Raw genomic sequence first — 20758 nt, 5'->3', positions numbered from 1 at the left:
AAGAACTACATACAGCATTGAAAATAACTATATACTGCATGCGCACACACACAAATGCACAAGAACACACATTAACACACAAGAACTATATACATCATGCACACACACACACACAAACACATGATGTTTCCTAACAAAGTTCGGGAGGAGCATGTTCAGATAATTAAACACATGTGGAGCACATTCAGGTAATCAAGCCTAATTAGACACGAGTGGAGCACACTCCCAATCAATGAGGTAAGAGGTATATATTCAGCAAACTTAACTCAGTTCTTTGACAGTCTAACAGCATATTGGTTCGACCTTCTTGCTACCATGTCTCAACTCCAGCTCTTCCCATCCGATGAGGAATCTAACTTCTCACCGGATCCTCAGCCACAATCAGCTGACCCAAGGACAACTCCTTCTCTACCCAACATTTCAACTGATCCTCAGGCTTCTCCACGCGGCCGCCTGCCTGCCCGAACAGCTACACGCTCGCCTAGACGCAGAGGCCAGCCCTCGCCTCCACCAGCGAGACATCACAATCCCTCCCCTGCTTCTTCCTATCGCTCGGCCGTCCCAACAATTCCACCAATTGGAAAGTGGACAGTTTTAGGATTGAGGCAAGCGCTGATCAATTCAGATGTTCAGTTCTCGCGAAGGATGAACAAAGCGGAACTATACGCCTTGTATGTATCCTTGCAATCAACTAACCTCTCTCCGAAGTCCATGCCGGCCCCGAAAAGGACCAGCAGGCAAAGCAAAGCTCAGGATTCACCTCGCTCGACAACACCACCATCGCAGCGTACCAAATCCAGTTCTCTTTCAGCATCAAACCGCAGCAGAAGGCCTTCAGCAAGCTTGGGCCGCGCCCCAGTTCCTTCTGCTGTCAGACCTCGCCAGCAGGCTGCAGCTTTGGTTGAAACCAGGCCCGCCGACCTTCCCTCAGCATATCAGAACATGGCTCCTGCTGTTTCTAATAATCCTTTTTCTTTTCAGTGGCCTCCAGCACCTGTCCCAGATGCTAGCGCGAGGCTGCCTCCGCTAGCATTGGAGGCCCAATCATTTCAACCTACCTTTACAACAGCTACTAATCCCTCTTCTTTTCAGTGGCCAGCAGCTCCAGTAGCTCAAGCTAGCGTGAGGCTGCCTCCGCTTGCAGCACAAGCCCACTTTTCTCAGTTTCAACCTTCCTTTCCTTCTCATACTTTTAATCCTCTTCCCCAAGCCCCAGAGGCCAATTCAAGCGTGAGGCTGCCTCCGCCGACAATTGCAGCCCCGGCCTCGGCTCCTTTCAGCTCTCTTCTCCAGGCAAAATCTCTCCACTCTCTCTTCACAACAACTCAGATGCCTGTCCCATCGAACGCCGTTGCCGCGGAGCCGCCCCCAGTGTCCCACAACATCCGAGCACAGATCCTGTCAGGTGCAGACGTAGATCTTTCATCTCTTCTCTCTCTGTTACCTGTAACCGAATCAAACCGCCAAATAGATTGTGGGGATTTTTCTGTCACTTTAAAAAACCCAAATCCACATTCATCACGTTTACTTTCTTTTTCCGAGTTCACAATTGCTTTCAGCCGTTTCACTGAAGTAATCTGCTCTGCCTTCCCCCATAGGCGGCGCGAATTAAACGATTACTTATCAATTATAGCCGAACTTGCGCTGTCCTATGGAGGAGGGCACTTCTACACATACCACAAGCTCTTTTCCGCCAAGTGCTCTGTCCGGGTCGCCCAGTGGAACCAATGTCCTTACTGGGGCGCTCTTGATCCAGATCTACACAGCAGGGTTTTCCTAGGCTGCAGGAACATTTCATGTGCGGTATGTAGGTCAGTGGCACATTCAACCACAACATGTCCTCAAATCAACCCCTCCATCCCCCCCTGCCCAGACTCAGCCCCAGTTAAATCAACCAGCTATGTGCCAAGACTTACAACCAATGAAAATCCCGATGGAGGAAGACAGCAGACAGCCTCCTTTTCAAACAGCAGGCAGCTGTGCAGTAGTTTTAACCATGGGAGGTGCTACAGACAGCGTTGCCGGTTTCTCCATGTCTGCAATTTCTGCGGCGGTGCCCATGCCCGCCATGTTTGCCCAGTGTTCAAAGCAGTCAATAAAAAAACATCAAAAAATTACTTGTCGACTCCCGTGAATATTTCTCGCTTAGCAATCGAACTAGCTCATCACCCGGACACCCACTTCACACACTATCTTCTGTCCGGCCTCGAGCACGGTTTCAAACCTGGCGTGGAATGCCCACTCTCTCAAAATATTGTCTGTAATAATCTTCAATCTGCTATGGCTGAGCCCGATGTAGTAGACAACCTGATCAAAAAAGAAGTCGAGTCAGGCTTCATGATTGGTCCTTTCGACAATCCTCCTTTCGAAGTTTTTCGTATCAGCCCCATTGGAGTGGCCACAAGAAAATTTTCTGGTAAAAAACGCCTTATAATTGATTTATCAGCCCCACATGATTCCCCGTTCCCAAGCATTAACAGCTTGATCCCCCTTGACGAATTTTCTCTCAAATACCATGATGTAGATCAGGCGATCGACATGATAAAAATCGCGGGTCGGGGAGCTTGGCTGGCAAAAATCGACATCACTTCTGCCTTCAAAGTGATGCCCATCCATCCAGATTCATGGCACTTATTCGGTGTACGCTGGCAAGGAAAATTTTATTTTTCCGTACGCTTAACTTTCGGATGCAAAAGCAGCCCCAAAATTTTCGACACGCTATCAGAAGCTGTTTGCTGGATTTTGTCAAACAATTATGCGATTCCTCACCTCATTCACTTGCTAGATGATTTCCTAATCATTTCGCCTCCCGACGCCATCCCAGCCGCTCATATCCTCACCGTTCAAAATGTTTTTTCAGAGCTTGGGATCCCCATCGCCCAGGAGAAAACCATGGGTCCCACCACATCCATCGAATTCCTCGGCATTAACTTAGATTCAGTACAATTCCAGGCTTCCCTGCCAAAGGAAAAAATTGACAGGATCATACTCGTCTCATCTACCCTCATTGACCGCTCAAATTGTTCCAAACGCGAACTCTTATCCCTGCTCGGCCACTTAAACTTCGCAATGCGCATCATTCCACAAGGCCGCCCTTTCATTTCGCATCTCCTCTCACTCGCTTCTTCGGTTCACGCACTAGAAGACCTAATTTCCATATCTCAGATGTGCCGTGATGAACTCAGGTTATGGATAACTTTCCTAAAACAGTGGAATGGCCTATCCTTTTTCTATAACGATCTCGTTTTTTCTCCAGTCGATATCCAATTATTTACAGATGCGGCCCCCTCAATTGGCTTCGGGGGTTTCTACCAAGGACGCTGGTTTGCATCTCCGTGGCCCCCCCAACTCCAAGACACGACTCAGTCCTCAGCCCTATTTGAGCTTTACCCTCTTGTGGTAGCAGCCTTCCTGTGGGGGAAAGGATGGGCCACCAGTAGCGTTTTAGTGCATTGTGACAATGAAGCAACCGTTGAATGCATTAATAAAGGCCGTTCCCATTCACCCGCCCTGATGCCACTCTTAAGACGCCTAATCTGGATCTCAGCGTGTGATCAGTTTATCATAATTGCCAAACACATCCCCGGGTCTGAAAATCTAATCGCTGACTCTCTGTCTCGTTTTCTGTTTCAGAAATTCAGGATGCTGGCTCCAGAGGCAGACCAATTCCCAACTCCAGTACCTCACTATTCAGAACTAATATTCCCGTAACCCACCCTCTAAAACAACTCCTCGACACATCACTGGACACCATCCTCCAAGCAGTTTCTCCCAGGACCCTCCAATCTTATGTGACAGCTTGGAGGTGTTTTAAAGCATTCCACTTCTCATACACCTTGCCATTCCCTGATTTTTCTCTCCTTTCAATCACCTCATTCATCTCCTACCTTAACAGCATTAAGGGCCTCCAAGTTGGAACCATCAAAGGTTACCTGAGCGGCATCCAGTTTTTCCACAAATTGATGTACGGCGCTCCCTCCCCAGAGATAAATAATTCACAAACCTCCCTTCTGGTCAAAGGAATTCAACGATCTCATCCCACCCATCCCGACACCAGACAACCCATAACACTAGATATTCTCACAAAATGTATTCATGCCCTCCGCACAGTCTACCAGCCTCTCGTGACAGCCCGTACACTCGATGCTATGTTTATTCTAGCATTTTTCGGCTTTCTTAGATGCTCGGAACTCGCCATCACTTCCAAATTCGACCCAAGAGTCCACCCCACCATCTCAGACTTATCAGTACTGGATAGTGAAACCATCTCATACTTGATTAAGCAAAGCAAGACAGACCAATCCAAAAAAGGCCATTTCATCTACATCTTCAAACTCTCATCGCCAATCCAACCATACCAATCCATTCAGGCATATCTTCATTGGAGAAGCTCCCAGGCTAAATCCCACCTTGATCCCCTATTTATAGATGACTCCAACAAACCTGTGACACGCTTTTGGTTCCAGAAACATCTCAAATCCGTTCTTCAACAGTCAGGCATCCAAGCAAAACATTTCTCCAGTCACTCTTTCCGCATCGGAGCAGCAACTTCAGCTGCCCAAAAAGGCCTCTCCCAGCAGCAGATACAAGCTCTCGGAAGATGGTCCTCAGACGCTTTCCAAAGCTACATCAGGACCAACCGGTTCCACATTAAAAAAGCCCACCAAACCCTCATCGAATAAAACCCTCCGGGTCGTCCACCTGGGTGTTCTTCCTTCTTCCAGTGATCTAAATTCCCAACTGACAAAGCAAAAACTCTCCCAGCGGACATTGCATAATTCTGTCCAGCGAGCATTGGTCTCCCAGCGGACATTGCAAAGCATCTATGTTTTCTCCTTTTCCTGTCCAGCGAGCATTGGTCTCCCAGCGGACATTGCAAGCATCTATGTTTCCTCTTTTCTGTCCAGCGAGCATTGGTCTCCCAGCGGACATTGCATAATTCTGTCCAGCGAGCATTGGTCTCCCAGCGGACATTGCATAATTCTGTCCAGCGAGCATTGGTCTCCCAGCGGACATTGCATAATTCTGTCCAGCGAGCATTGGTCTCCCAGCGGACATTGCATAATTCTGTCCAGCGAGCATTGGTCTCCCAGCGGACATTGCATAATTCTGTCCAGCGAGCATTGGTCTCCCAGCGGACATTGCATAATTCTGTCCAGCGAGCATTGGTCTCCCAGCGGACATTGCAAGCATCTATGTTTCCTCTTTTCTGTCCAGCGAGCATTGGTCTCCCAGCGGACATTGCATAATTCTGTCCAGCGAGCATTGGTCTCCCAGCGGACATTGCATAATTCTGTCCAGCGAGCATTGGTCTCCCAGCGGACATTGCATAATTCTGTCCAGCGAGCATTGGTCTCCCAGCGGACATTGCATAATTCTGTCCAGCGAGCATTGGTCTCCCAGCGGACATTGCAAGCATCTATGTTTCCTCTTTTTCTGTCCAGCGAGCATTGGTCTCCCAGCGGACTTTGCATGCATCTATGTTTTCTCTTTTTCTGTCCAGCGAGCATTGGTCTCCCAGCGGACTTTGCATGCATCTATGTTTTCTCTTTCCCATCCAACAGGTATCGATTTCCCAGCGGACAGCAGGAAATCTCCAGTCCGGGCTTCCAAAAAACGCGCCACTCCACCGTCAGCCGGTAGGGCCCATCAGCCCGACGCTGTGAGCTGCTCCCGTCGGAAGCTACATGGGCCCTCCTGGTTGGGCATTCCCAAATCTTGTCAACCAGTAGGGCCCGTCCGCCCAGCGCAGTGAGCTGCTCCCGCCAGAGGCAACACGGGCCCTCCTGGTCAGGCGGCATAAATCACGCTGTTCATCGGCCGGTAGAGCTCGCCTGTCTGACGCTGTGAGCTGCTCCCGTCGAGAAACGGTGCGAGCCCTCCCAACTGTTGTTCCAAATTACGACTGCTCCCCGTTCGTGAGCCAGCAGGCCCTCCTGGTCAAGCAACCAGGCTTATTCTCAAAACGCCAGCCCGCCAAATTCTCTGCGTTTTGGGGGGTCTTTAGTCTGGCGGCTGTCCTTTGCTCTTTGCTTTTGGGGGAGCACTCTGGGTTCGGGCAAAAATTTCCGAGCTCGGAGCCCTCCCCCTGGACAGCACGCCAAATACGCATAATCTTTACTCTGTTTAATTGATGTAAATGTGAACTCGTGAAATGATGTTTCCTAACAAAGTTCGGGAGGAGCATGTTCAGATAATTAAACACATGTGGAGCACATTCAGGTAATCAAGCCTAATTAGACACGAGTGGAGCACACTCCCAATCAATGAGGTAAGAGGTATATATTCAGCAAACTTAACTCAGTTCTTTGACAGTCTAACAGCATCCCTCCACCACCCCATCTCCTCACTTCTTCTCCTAAATACTCTTACAACAAGGGGGAGCACTCTGGGTTCGGGCAAAAATTTCCGAGCTCGGAGCCCTCCCCCTGGACAGCACGCCAAATACGCATAATCTTTACTCTGTTTAATTGATGTAAATGTGAACTCGTGAAATGCTGTAAGAGAACGACAGCATACATAGCTTCCCTTTTCCAAAGAAACACTGAACAAATAGTAGGTATAATGACCTACTATTAGGGTAATATGTTTTACCAATCAATAAAATGCATTTATCTTTCATGCATATGTCAGGTGTAACATGACACTCAAACTGTTTTTCAATCCTGGTCTGATTCAGAGTTGTCATCATCAGATAAGTACTGTTCATCTGTTACGCTATCATCATCTGATTCATCTCCCTCATCCCTGCCACTCACAGATTCAATGATATCTGCCAATTGCTGTGGGAGAACACATCCCTCATACCACAGAGGCTCAATCTTTTGGTCAACCAGTGTCCAACCGTGTCCATTGCAAGCATCAGGGATGTCAGGGTTGGCAATATGGGCCACCTTCCATATTCCAACCTGGTAGTTAACCCTCCTGATGTGTTGCTCTAAACTCCTCCCACATGGGGGAAGTGTAGCCAGGTCCACATTTCTTGAGTGGGCTAGATGCTTGTCATCTTTGGAGCACAGCTCACTCATTCGCAAGAAACGCAACTCATCAACACTTCGTGCTCGTGGTCTACTAAACAGAGCACAGGTGAACTCATTGAGGAGATCAAAGAGATCCCTCGGTACATCCCATGTGTCTCCCAGCCTGGCAAGAGTTTCTCCAAACTTTGGCATCCTAGAGAGGGTTTTCAATGGCCTGACTTTGCCTAACCCCTTGAATGCACTAGTGGTATCACAACCACTGAAGGCGTGAAGTGCCATTAGTGCTGTCAAATGCTGCTGAGAGTAACTACGAGACATTTCACTCACATCAATGAGCCTTTTCTTGTTTCCTGTGCCAGTGTGAAACATAATATTTAAGTCTGACATTGCCAGAGCATAGTGTAACAAGATGAAAAATATGTCAGTATCAGGACTCTTAACGACAACATTGCTGTAGTTGTTGTCTCTGGCAAAGTCACAGTAGAGAATGACTCTAGAATCTGTCTCTTCTTGGGTAGACTTAAGGCTCAGGACTTCTGTTCTGCATGTTGAGCTGCCATCTTCAGACGTTAGCAGATATGCTGTTCCTTCACAGGTTATGATCACTTGTCTCCCATGTAGCTTCCTGGCATATGAGTCTTCACTCCAAAGGCGGGTGAGTAGTGCAATAAATTGTTGCTTGTTTTCATCATTGGCGAGGAACTGTTTCCAATCTGCTGGCCTTTTGGTATTTTCACCTTTTATGATAAGCTTTTGACCACAACCCCTCCTCTGTCTTTCCATTGTTTTCACAGAATTGGGGAAGTAACTATCTGTGCTGAACACAACATTGCCTGTCTTTGGCATCATGTCAAACACCTTACTGCATATCTGTTTGAAGCTGCCTGGTACCTCCTTCAAGAAGTAAAAGTAGGCATTTCCATCAATAATTACAAGAGTTTGATCTGTGGATGGTAGGGCAGCATCATTAATGTCTTTTACCAGGTAAGCAAATGACTTTGACTTATCTGTTTTGGACAAGAAACCATCAGCAGTGCCTATACTGTACGGCACAGGAGTCAAGGGGTACGTGAGTAGTTCCCTCATGTCCAATTGTAGACCTTGCTGTTGGGACTTCATGAACAACTGGAAAGCAATGTTCCCTTGCTGCTGATACTGTATTACTTTGTGTGTTGTTGTTGTAACTTTGCTCTTTTTGTTCATGTCCGTGAAGGTTTTGAGGCCAAGGCGCTTGATAGGCTCAAAGAAGTCACAACCTTTTTCCAGGCGTGTCGCAATAAAAACATCCTTGGCAACCTTGCCTGCTTGTTCAGCTCTCAAAACATCTCTTTGGACCTCAGCAGATACTGCAGCACCAGAAGAAAGAATAAACAAGTTGTCAGTGCTTCCCAACTCAAAAGGGTTAAGGAAGCTCTCCACTGCCTCAATTGTTTTTCTCACCAACTTTTCACTCTTCAACATCTCAGCTGGACGAAGCTCATGATGCTTGGTTTCTGCAGCTGTTCCAGACAGCATGTCAGCCATACTGAGGGTTGCATTAACATACTGAGATCTAGCATGGGTTGTTCGTACCCAACGTTGGTAGGCATAATAATTTGTCAGAATTCCTGACACACCAAAAGCATTTCCACCAGCACCCCCATGAGATTTAGCATGTCGCATGAAGGTCTCTTCCATAGTTTTATCTACGGCGCAACGGTTACCTGGAATGAAGGAACGTGCAACGCTAATAGCCCCTCTTTTCAACAACTCTGTGGCTCCAGGATGTGACACTTCAATGTTCGCAATGAAGATGGAGAAGTAAGAGAGATATCTGGCATAATTCTGGCCTCCAAAGCTGAAAAACAGGTCTGCCATAAGGTGCAAACACTGAGCATAAAGGAGAAAATCATTATGTTTCACTGCATGGATGAGAGACAGTACCAACCAGATGTGGTCCATGTAAGATGTCCACAGCTGTGCTGTCTTCCCTAGATGTCCAGCTTTTACACTCTCTCGAAACTGTTGATATCCTTCGATGTACTTCTGCAGTGGAACATCATTCCTTGTTGCATCTAAGGCTTCTTTAGAAGGAGCTTTCAGCAGTTCATCTAGTATCCCCTTTGATCCCTCTGGTAATTGAGAGAATACTTCTTTCTCTCCAATACTTGTGAGGTATTGTGATAGGAGAAGTCTTTCAAGACATTCCAATACTGTCTTATGACAGTGTAGTGATCTGTCATAATGTTTACCAGTAAGGACACCTTGAAGAGAACCTGATGCAATCAGCCCAGCTTCCAACAAGATATCAGAGAGACCCGATCCATCCATTTTCTTGCCCACCATCTTCAGATATGCGCAAGCCAGATGAAATGTACCAATCAATATTATGTGTTTGTCATACCTAGATTGATCATTCCAAATCAGGGGATATGCTTTCATGCATACCCCCAAGTCGAATGTTGTAACAACATACTGTTGTTGGATTTCTGCTGTGGCCTCCTCAGCATATCGAAGGCATTCTTTTACTGTCTTGTAGTCTGTAATTGGGCTTGGAATAACAGGGTAATTATCAATTGTTGTCAGACTTTCAGGGGTTCATCCTGACATTGTGATGAAACCTGTCCATCCTGGAAATTGTTGATCTGATTTGCTGCATGCTGTACGGATCAAGACCCACAGAAAGTGTTTCATGGTAGCATCTTGAAGAGCCCTCTCACCATCAGTAATTACTCTTTGGTGTATGGTTATTTGAGGACTTTTCCATTGTGTAATATAGCAGTCAGGAAGAGCTTCAGCTGACTCCTGCTCAAAAGAACGTCGTTTTATTTTCCTGGAAGTGGATGGAATATCGATACGGACTCCGCCATGATCCTCCGGCTTGCCTTCAATGTCCTGTAACATAATGCCATGTGCAGTGTGAATTGAATCCATTCCAGTTAAGTTGTTGAGCAACTGATCAAAATTATCAAATTCTGAGTGGAAAATGGAAGGGGCTCCTGGTGATCTAATGATTTGTGTAGACAAAAGACTGGATGTCTCAGCCACAGCCTCAGCAAGTGCAGTTTCCAGTTCAAGGGAGAATGTATAATTCTCTGAATGGCCCAATCGATTAAATAGGGTACTTAATTTTTCACTCCTGAAAAGGTGTCTAAGCGTCATGCATATGAGCATATGCTTTGGAAGTTTCCATTCTCCATTTGTTGTGGCGCGACATATGTCTTGCCCTATTGAATTCACAAGCCTGTTCATTTTGGAGCTTTGTGATTTTGGTTTGCCACATATCACATGACACAGAAATGTCTCCAAATTAGATGGAATTACAATGTTCATGCTTACAAGATCCTGGGCAGAGGGTGGCCATCTCAACTCATCAGCTTTTGCAAAGCTTTCCAGAATCTCCTCATGTAGATAATGGCCAGTCTCCTGGATAATGTCTTTGGAACCAAGTTCATATGCACACTGCACTAGGTTTGTAATGTCACTTTGTGAGTTGTACACAATGTATGTCGAGAAACGGCCTTTTTTGTTTAGCTTGCAGAATGCCACCTTTTCCTTGTATTGTCCATGTGTTTCTAGCTTAGCTTTGAGCTTTTCCCCACAAAATTTGGGATTGGGGAAGTTTGTGCATTCCAGATGAGCTATGTAGATTTTGGTCAGATCAGTCAATTTCATAATTTTGTTGCTGCCGATGATTTCCTTGTCAATTACTCGAGATACAGCACCAAATGCCTCACTGTGAGCTTCTACTAGTTGGATTTGTTTGGCCTTGTTTTCTGTGCTTGTGTAAAGTCCGGCTCGATTGGTCCAAATGCGGCATCCAATCAGCGGAAGAAGGTTACTCTGCGTATTGCTTGCCTTTCCTTTCACGCAACACAACAAGATTAAATGCAATATATTTTCTCATGTATTATCTCGTTATTATCCGACTCCATAAATGAAAAGGTTTTAATGATATCCGTGCATCATTAAACGTTAGCGAAGGTTTGTTTATTCTTTAAACTCTGATTATATTTTATCCGCTCAGATCAGGAAACTATATTACTTCGAGTTCCTCACCAGGTCTCCGGCACAATCTCGTCAGTTTCCGATTATCAAAACAGAGGTAATTGGCTGAATGTCTGGGATTTGCCGTAATTCACACGTACAAAATCGAAGACATATACACAGCCCCCTTGAATGCCACCTCAGGAACTTAATTCAATAACTTACTTTAGTAGCGTGCACTTATCTAAAGTAACATTAAATTAGAACAGAGGTATTTAGACGTACCCAAATCTAGATCAAACAGCATTAGCTGATTCTAGACGGAAACTACCCGTCTCCTCATTCAAGTACACTTGAATCTGATATCAGATATTAGTCGTCACTAAACTCTGACGCAAACTTGTGGAAATATACGAATCCGATAATCTACTCGGGGGAAAACAATTCTCAGAGTCGGTTAGAATAAAATCAAACGTTTACAATTTATTGATCAGGTAATGATGTAATCATTTCAAATCCAATTCAGAGGATAAAATCATCAGTTAAGCATATCAATTCAGAAATCACAGAATTTGTAGAGATTATTACCTGTCAACAAAATTACACACAGCGGTTGTGTGGGCAGTCAACCTACAGACTCCCCGAACATTTCTGCTGCTTTTCCTTATAAACCCAGATAATTCAATTGTTACCAAATGGTGATGTCTGTCATTATAATTAGATTTCGGTTGTTTATTCAGGGGCTCACACTGTGAGGTCTGCCTGATTTTACATACAGGAGGTAGTCTGAATGAGGCTATTATGGGACACATCACTTTTCTCACATTTCATAACTTCTTTTAGCTTTTCATCATAGTTGGGAGAATGAGACCATGTCACCAGGCGCATTGTGATACATCAAAAGACACCAAACATGAGTAGTTACATTTTTGTACACACATAACATTGCATAAGGTTTCAGTGTATTTCAGGTGAGGAGGAGGGGGATGTGGGGAAGATAGTGTGGGTGAAGTGTGAACTGCACTGCGTGCTGCGTCTCCAAAGTTCCTGTTACATATGCAAGAGGGAGTTACATATTCAAGGGATAGTTCAAGTGTTAATTCCCAGGAGGGCCTTTTGTCACATTGAGGGGTCGATCAGACATACCGGCACCAGCCTTACACTTGCACTTCTCCATTTTTCTAAATTTTGTGTATATTGGACTCTACTGGATTTGTGGTATTTAGCTTCTGTAGCAAATAGATCCTTTCCTCTAATTCTGTGAAGCAATTTTTCATCAAATTTTTGTTCTGCAACTTTGAGGACTGTTCTCCAGCCATCACACTCAAACTCTCTTAACCCCTCAGTCGTCCATATCCCTTTATTTTTTACCTTCTTCCGTGTAATTGAGTTGCAGAATATACAGTCAGGTGTGAAGAGCACCTTGTCACCAGTTGAGGCCCTCTGACTTTGCCTTGAACTTGCTGCTAATAGTTCAGGCTTCTGGTCGAGTCTTTTAAGGATTCATGGTGAATCTTTGGTAGCATTCTCTGTGATATCCATCACCTTCTGTAATGGTGTCTGGTATAAGTTCACAGGTTACAGTCATTCTGTGAGCAGATTCCAGTGGTTCAGCTAATCTCTTGTCACGTATTTCTTTCATTCTGGCTAATCTTGCATCAGAATCTACGTTTGCCCATAATTGCACGAGTGGTCCATATACAAGACCAGGGACATGCACAATGCATCTGGACTTTGGTTTTGTCCCATGACATCCCCTATGCCTTGAAGGACCTGCAGTCACTTGGCCCACTGACTCATGTCTTGACTCAGACATAACTGAGCAGTTTAGCTATGTTGAAGAAACCAACTACATAACCGACTAGATTATCTATGTGTATGAGATATGTGTGTGTGTGTGTGTGTGTGTGTGTGTGTGTGTGTGTGTGTGTGTGTGTGTGTTGTGTATGTATAAGCTACTGGACGTCTAAAATTTCCCTTTGGGATGAATAAAGTATATATCTATTAATCTATCAAATGTCATTTAAAATAATTAAAAACAAATATTTAAAGTAAGCATCAATGTAGTGTAGTAAGACGGGTCAGTTATATTAAATTGTAAACTAAAATATCAAACATCGAGCAATTCAGTGAAACAAATTTCTTGCTGTATAGGCAGAGGATGCAGACTTGGAGGATCTGTCTGTGCAGCCCAGTCTCACACCCAAGGCGTCATCTAACTGACGCTTTTGACCATGTTTGGCCATGCGTCAATATGCCGACGCACAGGGTACCCCTTGAGCGTCAATATGAGACGCGCCTCCTAGTGGTCTAATCCTAACCCTACCCCAGACCTAAACCTACCCATAACGGAAGCGTCATCTAACTGACGCTAAAGGGTGCGCGGCATTTGATGACGCCCGAGGATGAGCGTCTCATGTTGACGTTTGGGGGGTGGTGTGTGCGTCGGCATGTTGACGCATGGTCAGAAGCGTCAGTTAGATGACGCCTTGGGATGAGACTGTGTTGGTCTGTGTGAGTAAGAACAGTCTTTCAGGACAGTCTTTATATACCTGTCTGACACAAAGGAAATTATTAATGAAAATTCAACAAATATCTTATTTTGTCATTGGATGAACAACCCAGACAGGTCTCTGATTTGTCAATGAAATGACTTGTGAGCCACACACCTTTGATGGAAAGGGTAATGAGGGTTGGAATGTTAGCACGTTAGCATATTAACTGATACTATGGAAATGGACCCTGATCGATTATATCCATACAAGGCCTTAACTATAAATAGTTGTTTTAATTATTTTTTATTTAATAAAGTAACTATCAATGTAGTGTAGTAAGAGTATTGGGTAACCTAAAAGCTGTTCTGATTGACTAGGCCAATCTCGACGTGTTAAAATAGCTTAAAATCGTTTTTTTTTTAGGGTTTCCCTATTCAGGGCTAAAACAGGTAGTGTATCCCAAAAATGTCAATGTTAACATTCAGATTCATGTTCTACACATCCAGCCCTTTCAGAAAAGCATGATTTTGTCAGGGCAGGGGGTTGGGGTGTATGATAGGCGAATCTAGGTCGTGGCCTATGCATGAAAGGGGCTCATTATATTAACATAAACCCTTACCTATGTTAATTTTAGACACCTACCAATAAGCAGCATGGTAGATATTTGACCTAAGTCATCATATGTTAAGTTTGAGTGTGTATTGGGTCCCCTAAAAGCTGTTCTGATTGACTAGGACAATCTCGACGTGTTAAAATCGCTTACAATCGTTTTTTAGGGTTTCCCTATTCACAGGCCTAAAACAGGTAGTGCAACCCAAAATTTTCAATGTTAACATTCAGATTCATATTCTACACATCCAGACCTTTCAAAAAAGTATGGTTTTGTTGGGAGGTGGGGGGGGGGGGGGGGGTGGGGGGGGTGCACGGTAGGCCTATGTAGCTCACCGCCTATTACTATTTCTGTCGAGATCCTTGAGTGCATCTATATAAGGCCACTAGAGTGAATGGTTTGCAATCCTCGTCATGCTCCAGCACAGTAGGTGGCAGTATGGAAAAAAATATTTGGTTTGCCTATTATTTGGTCACTTTTACTGAGGCCGTCTGACTTTGCGCAGTGGTTCTAGAATATAGTGCTGAAAAAGGCCATTGAATTCTCCGTTTTTATCACATACCCAAGCCAAACCACCCGGAAATGCATGAATAGTTTTTTTTTTTTTGCACAGCAGCACAAAGCTGAAATTTTTAATTAGCTCTAATAATCAATTACAAAAATTTAACCATTTCTCATTATGATATCACACCAAATTTGAAAGTTGCTAAAATATATCCCTTTCATGATACAAGACTCTGTTTGTGGAGGACAGAGGCGACACAGAAGGGGAAGGAGGAACCCGGTGCAGCCGTAGGGTTGGAGGGACGGAGTGCAGCGGATGGTCCCCAATACCGTTGTGGAAGTGGTGTGACCAAGGGGGAGCCGGCAGGACGAGGGAACCCGGTAGAGCCGCAAGTCAGAGGGTCTCCGGTAGAGCCGAAGGTGAGAGGAGCAAAGACGGAGCCGACAGGCCGAAATGGACCCAAGAGGTCGAAGGCCAGAGTCGCACGGGCGCTGCAGGTAGATGCACAACCTGCCGCTCGACGTCACAGGGACTCCCCGGAGACAGTGCAGGGTTGTAGACCTCCGGCAGCGGTGGGTCTGGTGGACTGGCTGAGCTTCGTGGTGCAGCAACACATGACAGAAAAATGGGAAGAATAGCACAGTCCATGTAGAACGATGAGATGGGGAACTCAGTTCATACAGTCCTTAGTGTGGTCCAAACACAGCGATGATGAAGGTACCGGGTGGGAGACGATATTTCCTTAGTTTATCAGCCAGTCCTCATTTTCCGTAGTTACGACTCCCTCGCCCGCTGATGTCGTGGGCTCACACCCCTGGTCAGATTCACGATGGGGCTTCACTTCCGGGGCGAGGGTCAGCTCTCCCATCTTCTCCTCAGTCTCTGGCTGACGCGTTGTGGCTGATGGTAGCTCGCCGTCTGCAGGGGGCAGTTCTCCGCGGTCGAGGGTTGTAATCCGGGTTCTGGGTCTGGCTGTGTCCTGGATCGGAATGTGACGCTCTCCAGACACCTAATGACAGTCTCCCTTCAGTAACATCTGGTTGTGTCTGGGAGGTCGATAGGGTGGTGGAAAGTTGTCCTGATCCAGAACAACGTGTTCAGGGTCTCATCGTCGAGGGGGCTGGAGACGACAAGACAACAAAAGTCTTTAACAAACTAAAAAAATTAGGACAATAAATCTCACTCTATAATCCATTTTCTTGGTCTGGTATTCTGTAACGCCTAAGTTCAATAAAGATGAGAAATAAAGCACACAAAGCAAACATGCAAAACAGCGTGCAGACACAAACTTTACCGAACAAGCAATGCAGGTGAGGGTACAACTTAAGAAGGGACACAAACGAGGTGCACAGCTGACACATATGAACTAATGATAACGGTAACCAAGGAGACAAATGAGTGGTGGGAATCTGAACAAAGAAGACACGTGACAAATAAAAATCAACTGAAAGTTGAAACTAAACTAAACAGAACAGAATGGTGACATGTCTAAAGTATAAACTCCTTGATTTCTCTCAAAAACTTAAAATATAATGTGCATGCACAATAAACTATAGTAAAATGTATTTACATCTCTCGACAGAACGGTTTTCTTTATTCCCTTAAATCCCTTTTAATCATGTAATTATAATAAAAAGACCAATAAGACCAAAAAGACCCCCCCCCCCCTCCCCCTCCCCCTCCCCCTCCCCCTCCCAATGTTCAAGACAGGGTTACAGCCTTGTTGTGGGGCTTGAACATTCTTTTCTCTGCAAAAACGGTGGCCCGGCAAAAAAAGTTTGGGAACCCCTGATCTAGCCTAAAGCAAGGCAGGTTTGTGCAGGTTTGTGAGGTATGTAAAGTGTAGATAAATCAATTGGGTCATCAACAGGCCCATACAGGAACTGCTGGCAGAGAAAAATCTACTTATTATATGTCTAAAGAACACCCAATCAGTTTTCTGACAGTCCGATAGATAGATAGATAGATAGATAGATAGATAGATAGATAGATAGATAGATAGATAGATAGATAGATAGATAGATAGATAGATAGATAGATAGATAGATACAACATACAGAAAGATCCAATGTTCATTGTCAGTAAAATTTTTTTGGTGAACTGTTCCTTTAAGGACGCCTGCTAATCCCCCAAAAGATACTCCATCTGTTTTTTGACAAGCAGTTTTATGTATCTTTGTTCCAAACATCTTTAAGGAGGCACCAGAGAGTATAAATTCCCTTTGCTGATACCAACAACTGCATTAGAGATCCATTCCTCTTACAGGTAACTTTCACTGACATGCTCCATCCATCGTTGTTGTAGTGATTCTTGCCATTTTGTTACTTTTTAGTTGTTTTTCAGCCACTGTAATTTCTTTACAGGCTAAAAACAAAGAACATGGCTTGCAGAAGACCAGTCCCCAAAGGTGAGTAAAAGTATAGGAATTGTTTTTGACCAATAAAATGTAATCAAAATCTCTCAGTCTTCACAAATTTACATGCTTAATGTTGTGGTATTTGACACAAGCCTGTGCCAAACCATCATGTAGTAAGTATTACATTTGTAATTCTACAGAAGTGATGGTCGAAGTGATGGAGGAAAATCAACTCGGCTTCTTTCAGGAGCTTCTTCCATCGGCGGAGCGTACGGCTTTGCTCTACCATCTCTCCTATCTCTGTTTGGCCAAGTTCCCCAAGTTGGAGAGGGTTCTCAGAGAGTGTGCTCTTGAAACCCAGAATCTCTTTGCCTCCTCTGAGGCTCTTCTGCAGAAGGTAAAGTCAATGTTCTTCTGATATTTCTCTCATTGAAGTCAAACTAAAGAGGCAGATTAAAATAAGCTAAAACTATCAACAGTAGAAATCGAGGATAGATTTGTATTGAATTTGAATTCAGGTACAAAACAAGAAGAATTTCAAGGAGTGAAAATGAGTGAAATGCATTGGAATTAATAGAAATGTTGTGAGTGTGACTTGTAATAATCCATTAGATTTTTCTGTATGAGTTACTCATTATCGTGTTATTTTGCACACAGCAAATGAGGTATTTTTGTTTTAAAACATTAATGTCTGAAATGTATATATTTCACTGTAGTTAATAACTTAATTTTCATTTTATGCACTGTTGGAGAAGAACATTTCATTTCAAGGTCACACAGGCTTTCATGAGTTTTATAGATTTTTCTACTTTTGGGATAATTTCTCTCATTTCTCTCCCAGTAGTAGCTATCAGCAGCAGAAAAACAATGTTCATTGAATTTAATACAGGTCTGATATGCAAAATAAAGTTATTTTTATTGAACTCTGTTAGACTTTTTGTCTTCTGGTGGAGATAAGGGTGAATAATAGTTATAAAATATTTATGATAAATGTTTGACATTACACATTATTGTAGTATCTGATGCAATTGACCGTGATATACAGTGCAATACACATCTCAATAAATGCTAAAACTCTTTGGTTGTGTTGATAAATTAATATTTTGTAAAAATATGGTCAGATTCCTCCTGTTGTGATGTCTGTCTGTGTTCCCCCTGTCTTTGTGCATTGGGTTCAGTCCTGTTCCCTGTTTTCCCGCTCCTCGTTTGTGTTCATGTATACCACGCCCCTTGTTATCTCGTTTAGCTCGTTTGTCCCTTGTATTTAAGCCCTGTGTTTCAGCCCTGTCTTTGTGAGTTCTTGTTTGATTGTTTACGTGTATGTTGGTTGTTGCTATTCTTGAATTTTGTCCCTGATTCCGGTTTCATGTCTGAGTTTGTATGGTTTGTAGTCTATTGAATAAAGTGTGCTGCAGTTGGATCCTGCTTCATCCCTTGCTTCAACTACACAAAACGTAACACCTCCATCCTCCTGCATATTCTGGTGTAAAATCAGCAAAAGGAGATGACTATGGTGGACGATTAAAGTTGATTTAAGTTGGCTCAAAAATCTGATGGGGCACATGCAAGGAAATAACATGTAAACATCTTGCTGTCTTTTAGTGTGTGGACACAAGTGACCAAATGGTTTCCACACTGTTCCCTCGGCTGAAACTCGCTGTTGAAAATAATGAAAACATTCAGGCTACAAGTTCTTTGGAAAAAGCAAGAGACTGGATCGCAGAAATTGTTAACAGAGTGGAAGAGATGGTGGACAGGTAAAATTTTAGGAAATGTTTCAAAGTGTTACACATTAAAAGCATTATGATATATGAACCCATGCAGAACAAAGTTCACTGTGATTGAACTGATGGTTTATCTGAAATCTGTCATTATCAGATATGAGAAACACAACCGCAGTGTGGCTTCCTGCACCAGTGATGTGATTCTTGAAAAGACTAAGACAGAAAAACAAAATGCACAAACTTCTATGGAGATAGAGGCTCTAGAGAAGGTGGTGAGAGATCTTCAGATGGAACTGAGGAAAACCTTAGAGGAAATTGGACAAATTGAGTCAAAGATAAACCAATGTCATGGCAGATTTGGTCGTAGAAGAATGTTTGGTTTTATTTTCCTGGCTGTCGTTGTACCATTTGTTGGACACATTCTTAAATCCATTTTTCAAGCTAAACCTGCACAAAACCAGGCTCTCGCCAATGAAAAAGCTCGACTCGCTGCTCAGAAGTCAAACCTGAAAAGCAAGGAGCACAATATCCAAGTCCGGCTGACTGATGTTCAGCTGAAGTTGGCAAACAAGAAGACGGAAAAGGGTGAGATTCTTTCAAGATCTCTGTGTGCCAATGGTCAAAAACCTCAGAGTGATCTCTCATAATCAATGTTTGCTTCACATTGTTTTTCAAGGTTCAATACCCGAAACTGTCCGTCTGGGTGATGTCCAAAAGTACCTTTATCAAATCCAACAAACTCTGCTTAAGCATAATATGCTCTGGAAATCTGTGCTAGTATTTCTGGAATCTCTCAAAAGCGAGACCTTTTCTAATGAACACTTCATTGAGGAGAATGAACTGAAGGAGATTGTTCTGATGCATATTGATTCAGCGAAAGAGGTAACTTACACACTGAGTAAATGTCCAGTTGCAGTTGACAGTTAATTTCATTTTCTATGTTGTGATTCATTTTGTATCTCAAATCTTTCAGAATTGGAAGGTCTTTGGTGAATCCTGTCTGACGGCAAAGAGGGCCTTTAGCTTGCAGAATAAGGATGCGTATAAGTTCCTGGAGTTCAACCCATCTTCATTGTCACCAGAGGAATGGAAAAGGCGGTATGACGTTGTCAAAGCAGATCTTACCAAAATAGGTTCTGCCATCGCCGGTGCACATTAGTCAATGATGGCTGCCATTATTTTACAGTACATAGAAGTACATCCAACTTACACATGTATAATGTTTTAATACAAAGCTGCATTCAAACTGTCGCTGGCTAGCGCTGTGGTCTTTGTAAAGTTTATGAATGACATTCATAGATGTCATTCCATGTCTTTTCTTTTTTGGAATCCATTTTCTTTCCACTATACATTTTGGAGGGAAAAGATTATATAATCAGCATATGTATAATATAAAAGAGAAACAACATATATATATTTTTTTGAAAATACATTTATTTGGAATTAGCATCTAATAGATTTATAGAATTGCTGTGGTACTATATTATACATTTATGTAAAAATAGGGTTCCATTTTATTTGGATAGTCCACTTTAGACATTCTACTAACTATAAGTAACTACATGTCAACTAACTCTCTTTAGAGTATTAGTAAACTGTAGTAGGCTGTTAGGTTATTTTTAGGTGTTCGGGTTAGTAGAATAAATTGACTTGTAGTTGCCATGTTACTTATAGTCAGTATATCTTTTGGGGGAGCATCAAAATAAAGTGTTAGCAGATATTAAGCATACAGTCTATTAATAATCTAATGACAGTTATTTGAAATGTAGTCTAAAGTGGACTATCCAAATAAAGTGTTACCTAAAATAGCAAAGCCAAAATCTTGATTAATATTGTATAATTTGTAATGTGTGTTTGTGTGTATTTGTAAAAAAAAAAAAAAAAAAAAAAAAAAAAAAACATATTGGATATATGTTCCTTGAGGTTCACTTATAATGAATATATATATATATATATTTTCCACAATACAGTGGAAGTGTTGTATGTCACTCTGCTCCAGTTCAAATTACCAGTTGGATTTATTAAATATTTACCTTATTGCATTCATCTTCTTTAACTTCAACTTCATTGGTATTTAAATAGTATAGGCTTATGTTGAGCTTAGTATAGGCTTATGTTATTC

At 43.3% G+C, this 20758-nt stretch overlaps 2 protein-coding genes across 2 annotated transcripts; both read left to right on the top strand.

The window, feature by feature from the left end:
• Positions 1-3611: 3611 nt before the first annotated feature.
• Positions 3612-4756, top strand: LOC130085978 (uncharacterized; the record flags this gene model as incomplete). The annotated part of the gene is made up of 1 exon (XM_056252055.1): positions 3612-4756. A coding segment is annotated over one exon (1071 nt), but the record flags the coding sequence as incomplete, so codon positions are not given.
• A 12368-nt stretch (positions 4757-17124) lies between these two features.
• Positions 17125-19895, top strand: LOC130086034 (uncharacterized). The gene is made up of 5 exons (XM_056252142.1): positions 17125-17309; positions 18515-18669; positions 18791-19221; positions 19313-19518; positions 19610-19895. The coding sequence occupies exons 1-5, from the start codon at positions 17130-17132 to the stop codon at positions 19793-19795; spliced, it is 1158 nt and encodes a 385-aa protein (XP_056108117.1). The 5' UTR covers positions 17125-17129; the 3' UTR covers positions 19796-19895.
• Positions 19896-20758: the final 863 nt, after the last annotated feature.

This window comes from Rhinichthys klamathensis, unplaced genomic scaffold, assembly GCF_029890125.1.
Source record: "Rhinichthys klamathensis goyatoka isolate OS25496 unplaced genomic scaffold, OSU_Roscu_1.1 h1tg000092l_1, whole genome shotgun sequence".
In the NCBI taxonomy this organism is placed as follows: domain Eukaryota; kingdom Metazoa; phylum Chordata; class Actinopteri; order Cypriniformes; family Leuciscidae; genus Rhinichthys; species Rhinichthys klamathensis.
The sequence above is the reverse complement of the archived record's forward strand: the minus strand, read 5'-3'. Positions and strand labels throughout refer to the sequence as shown.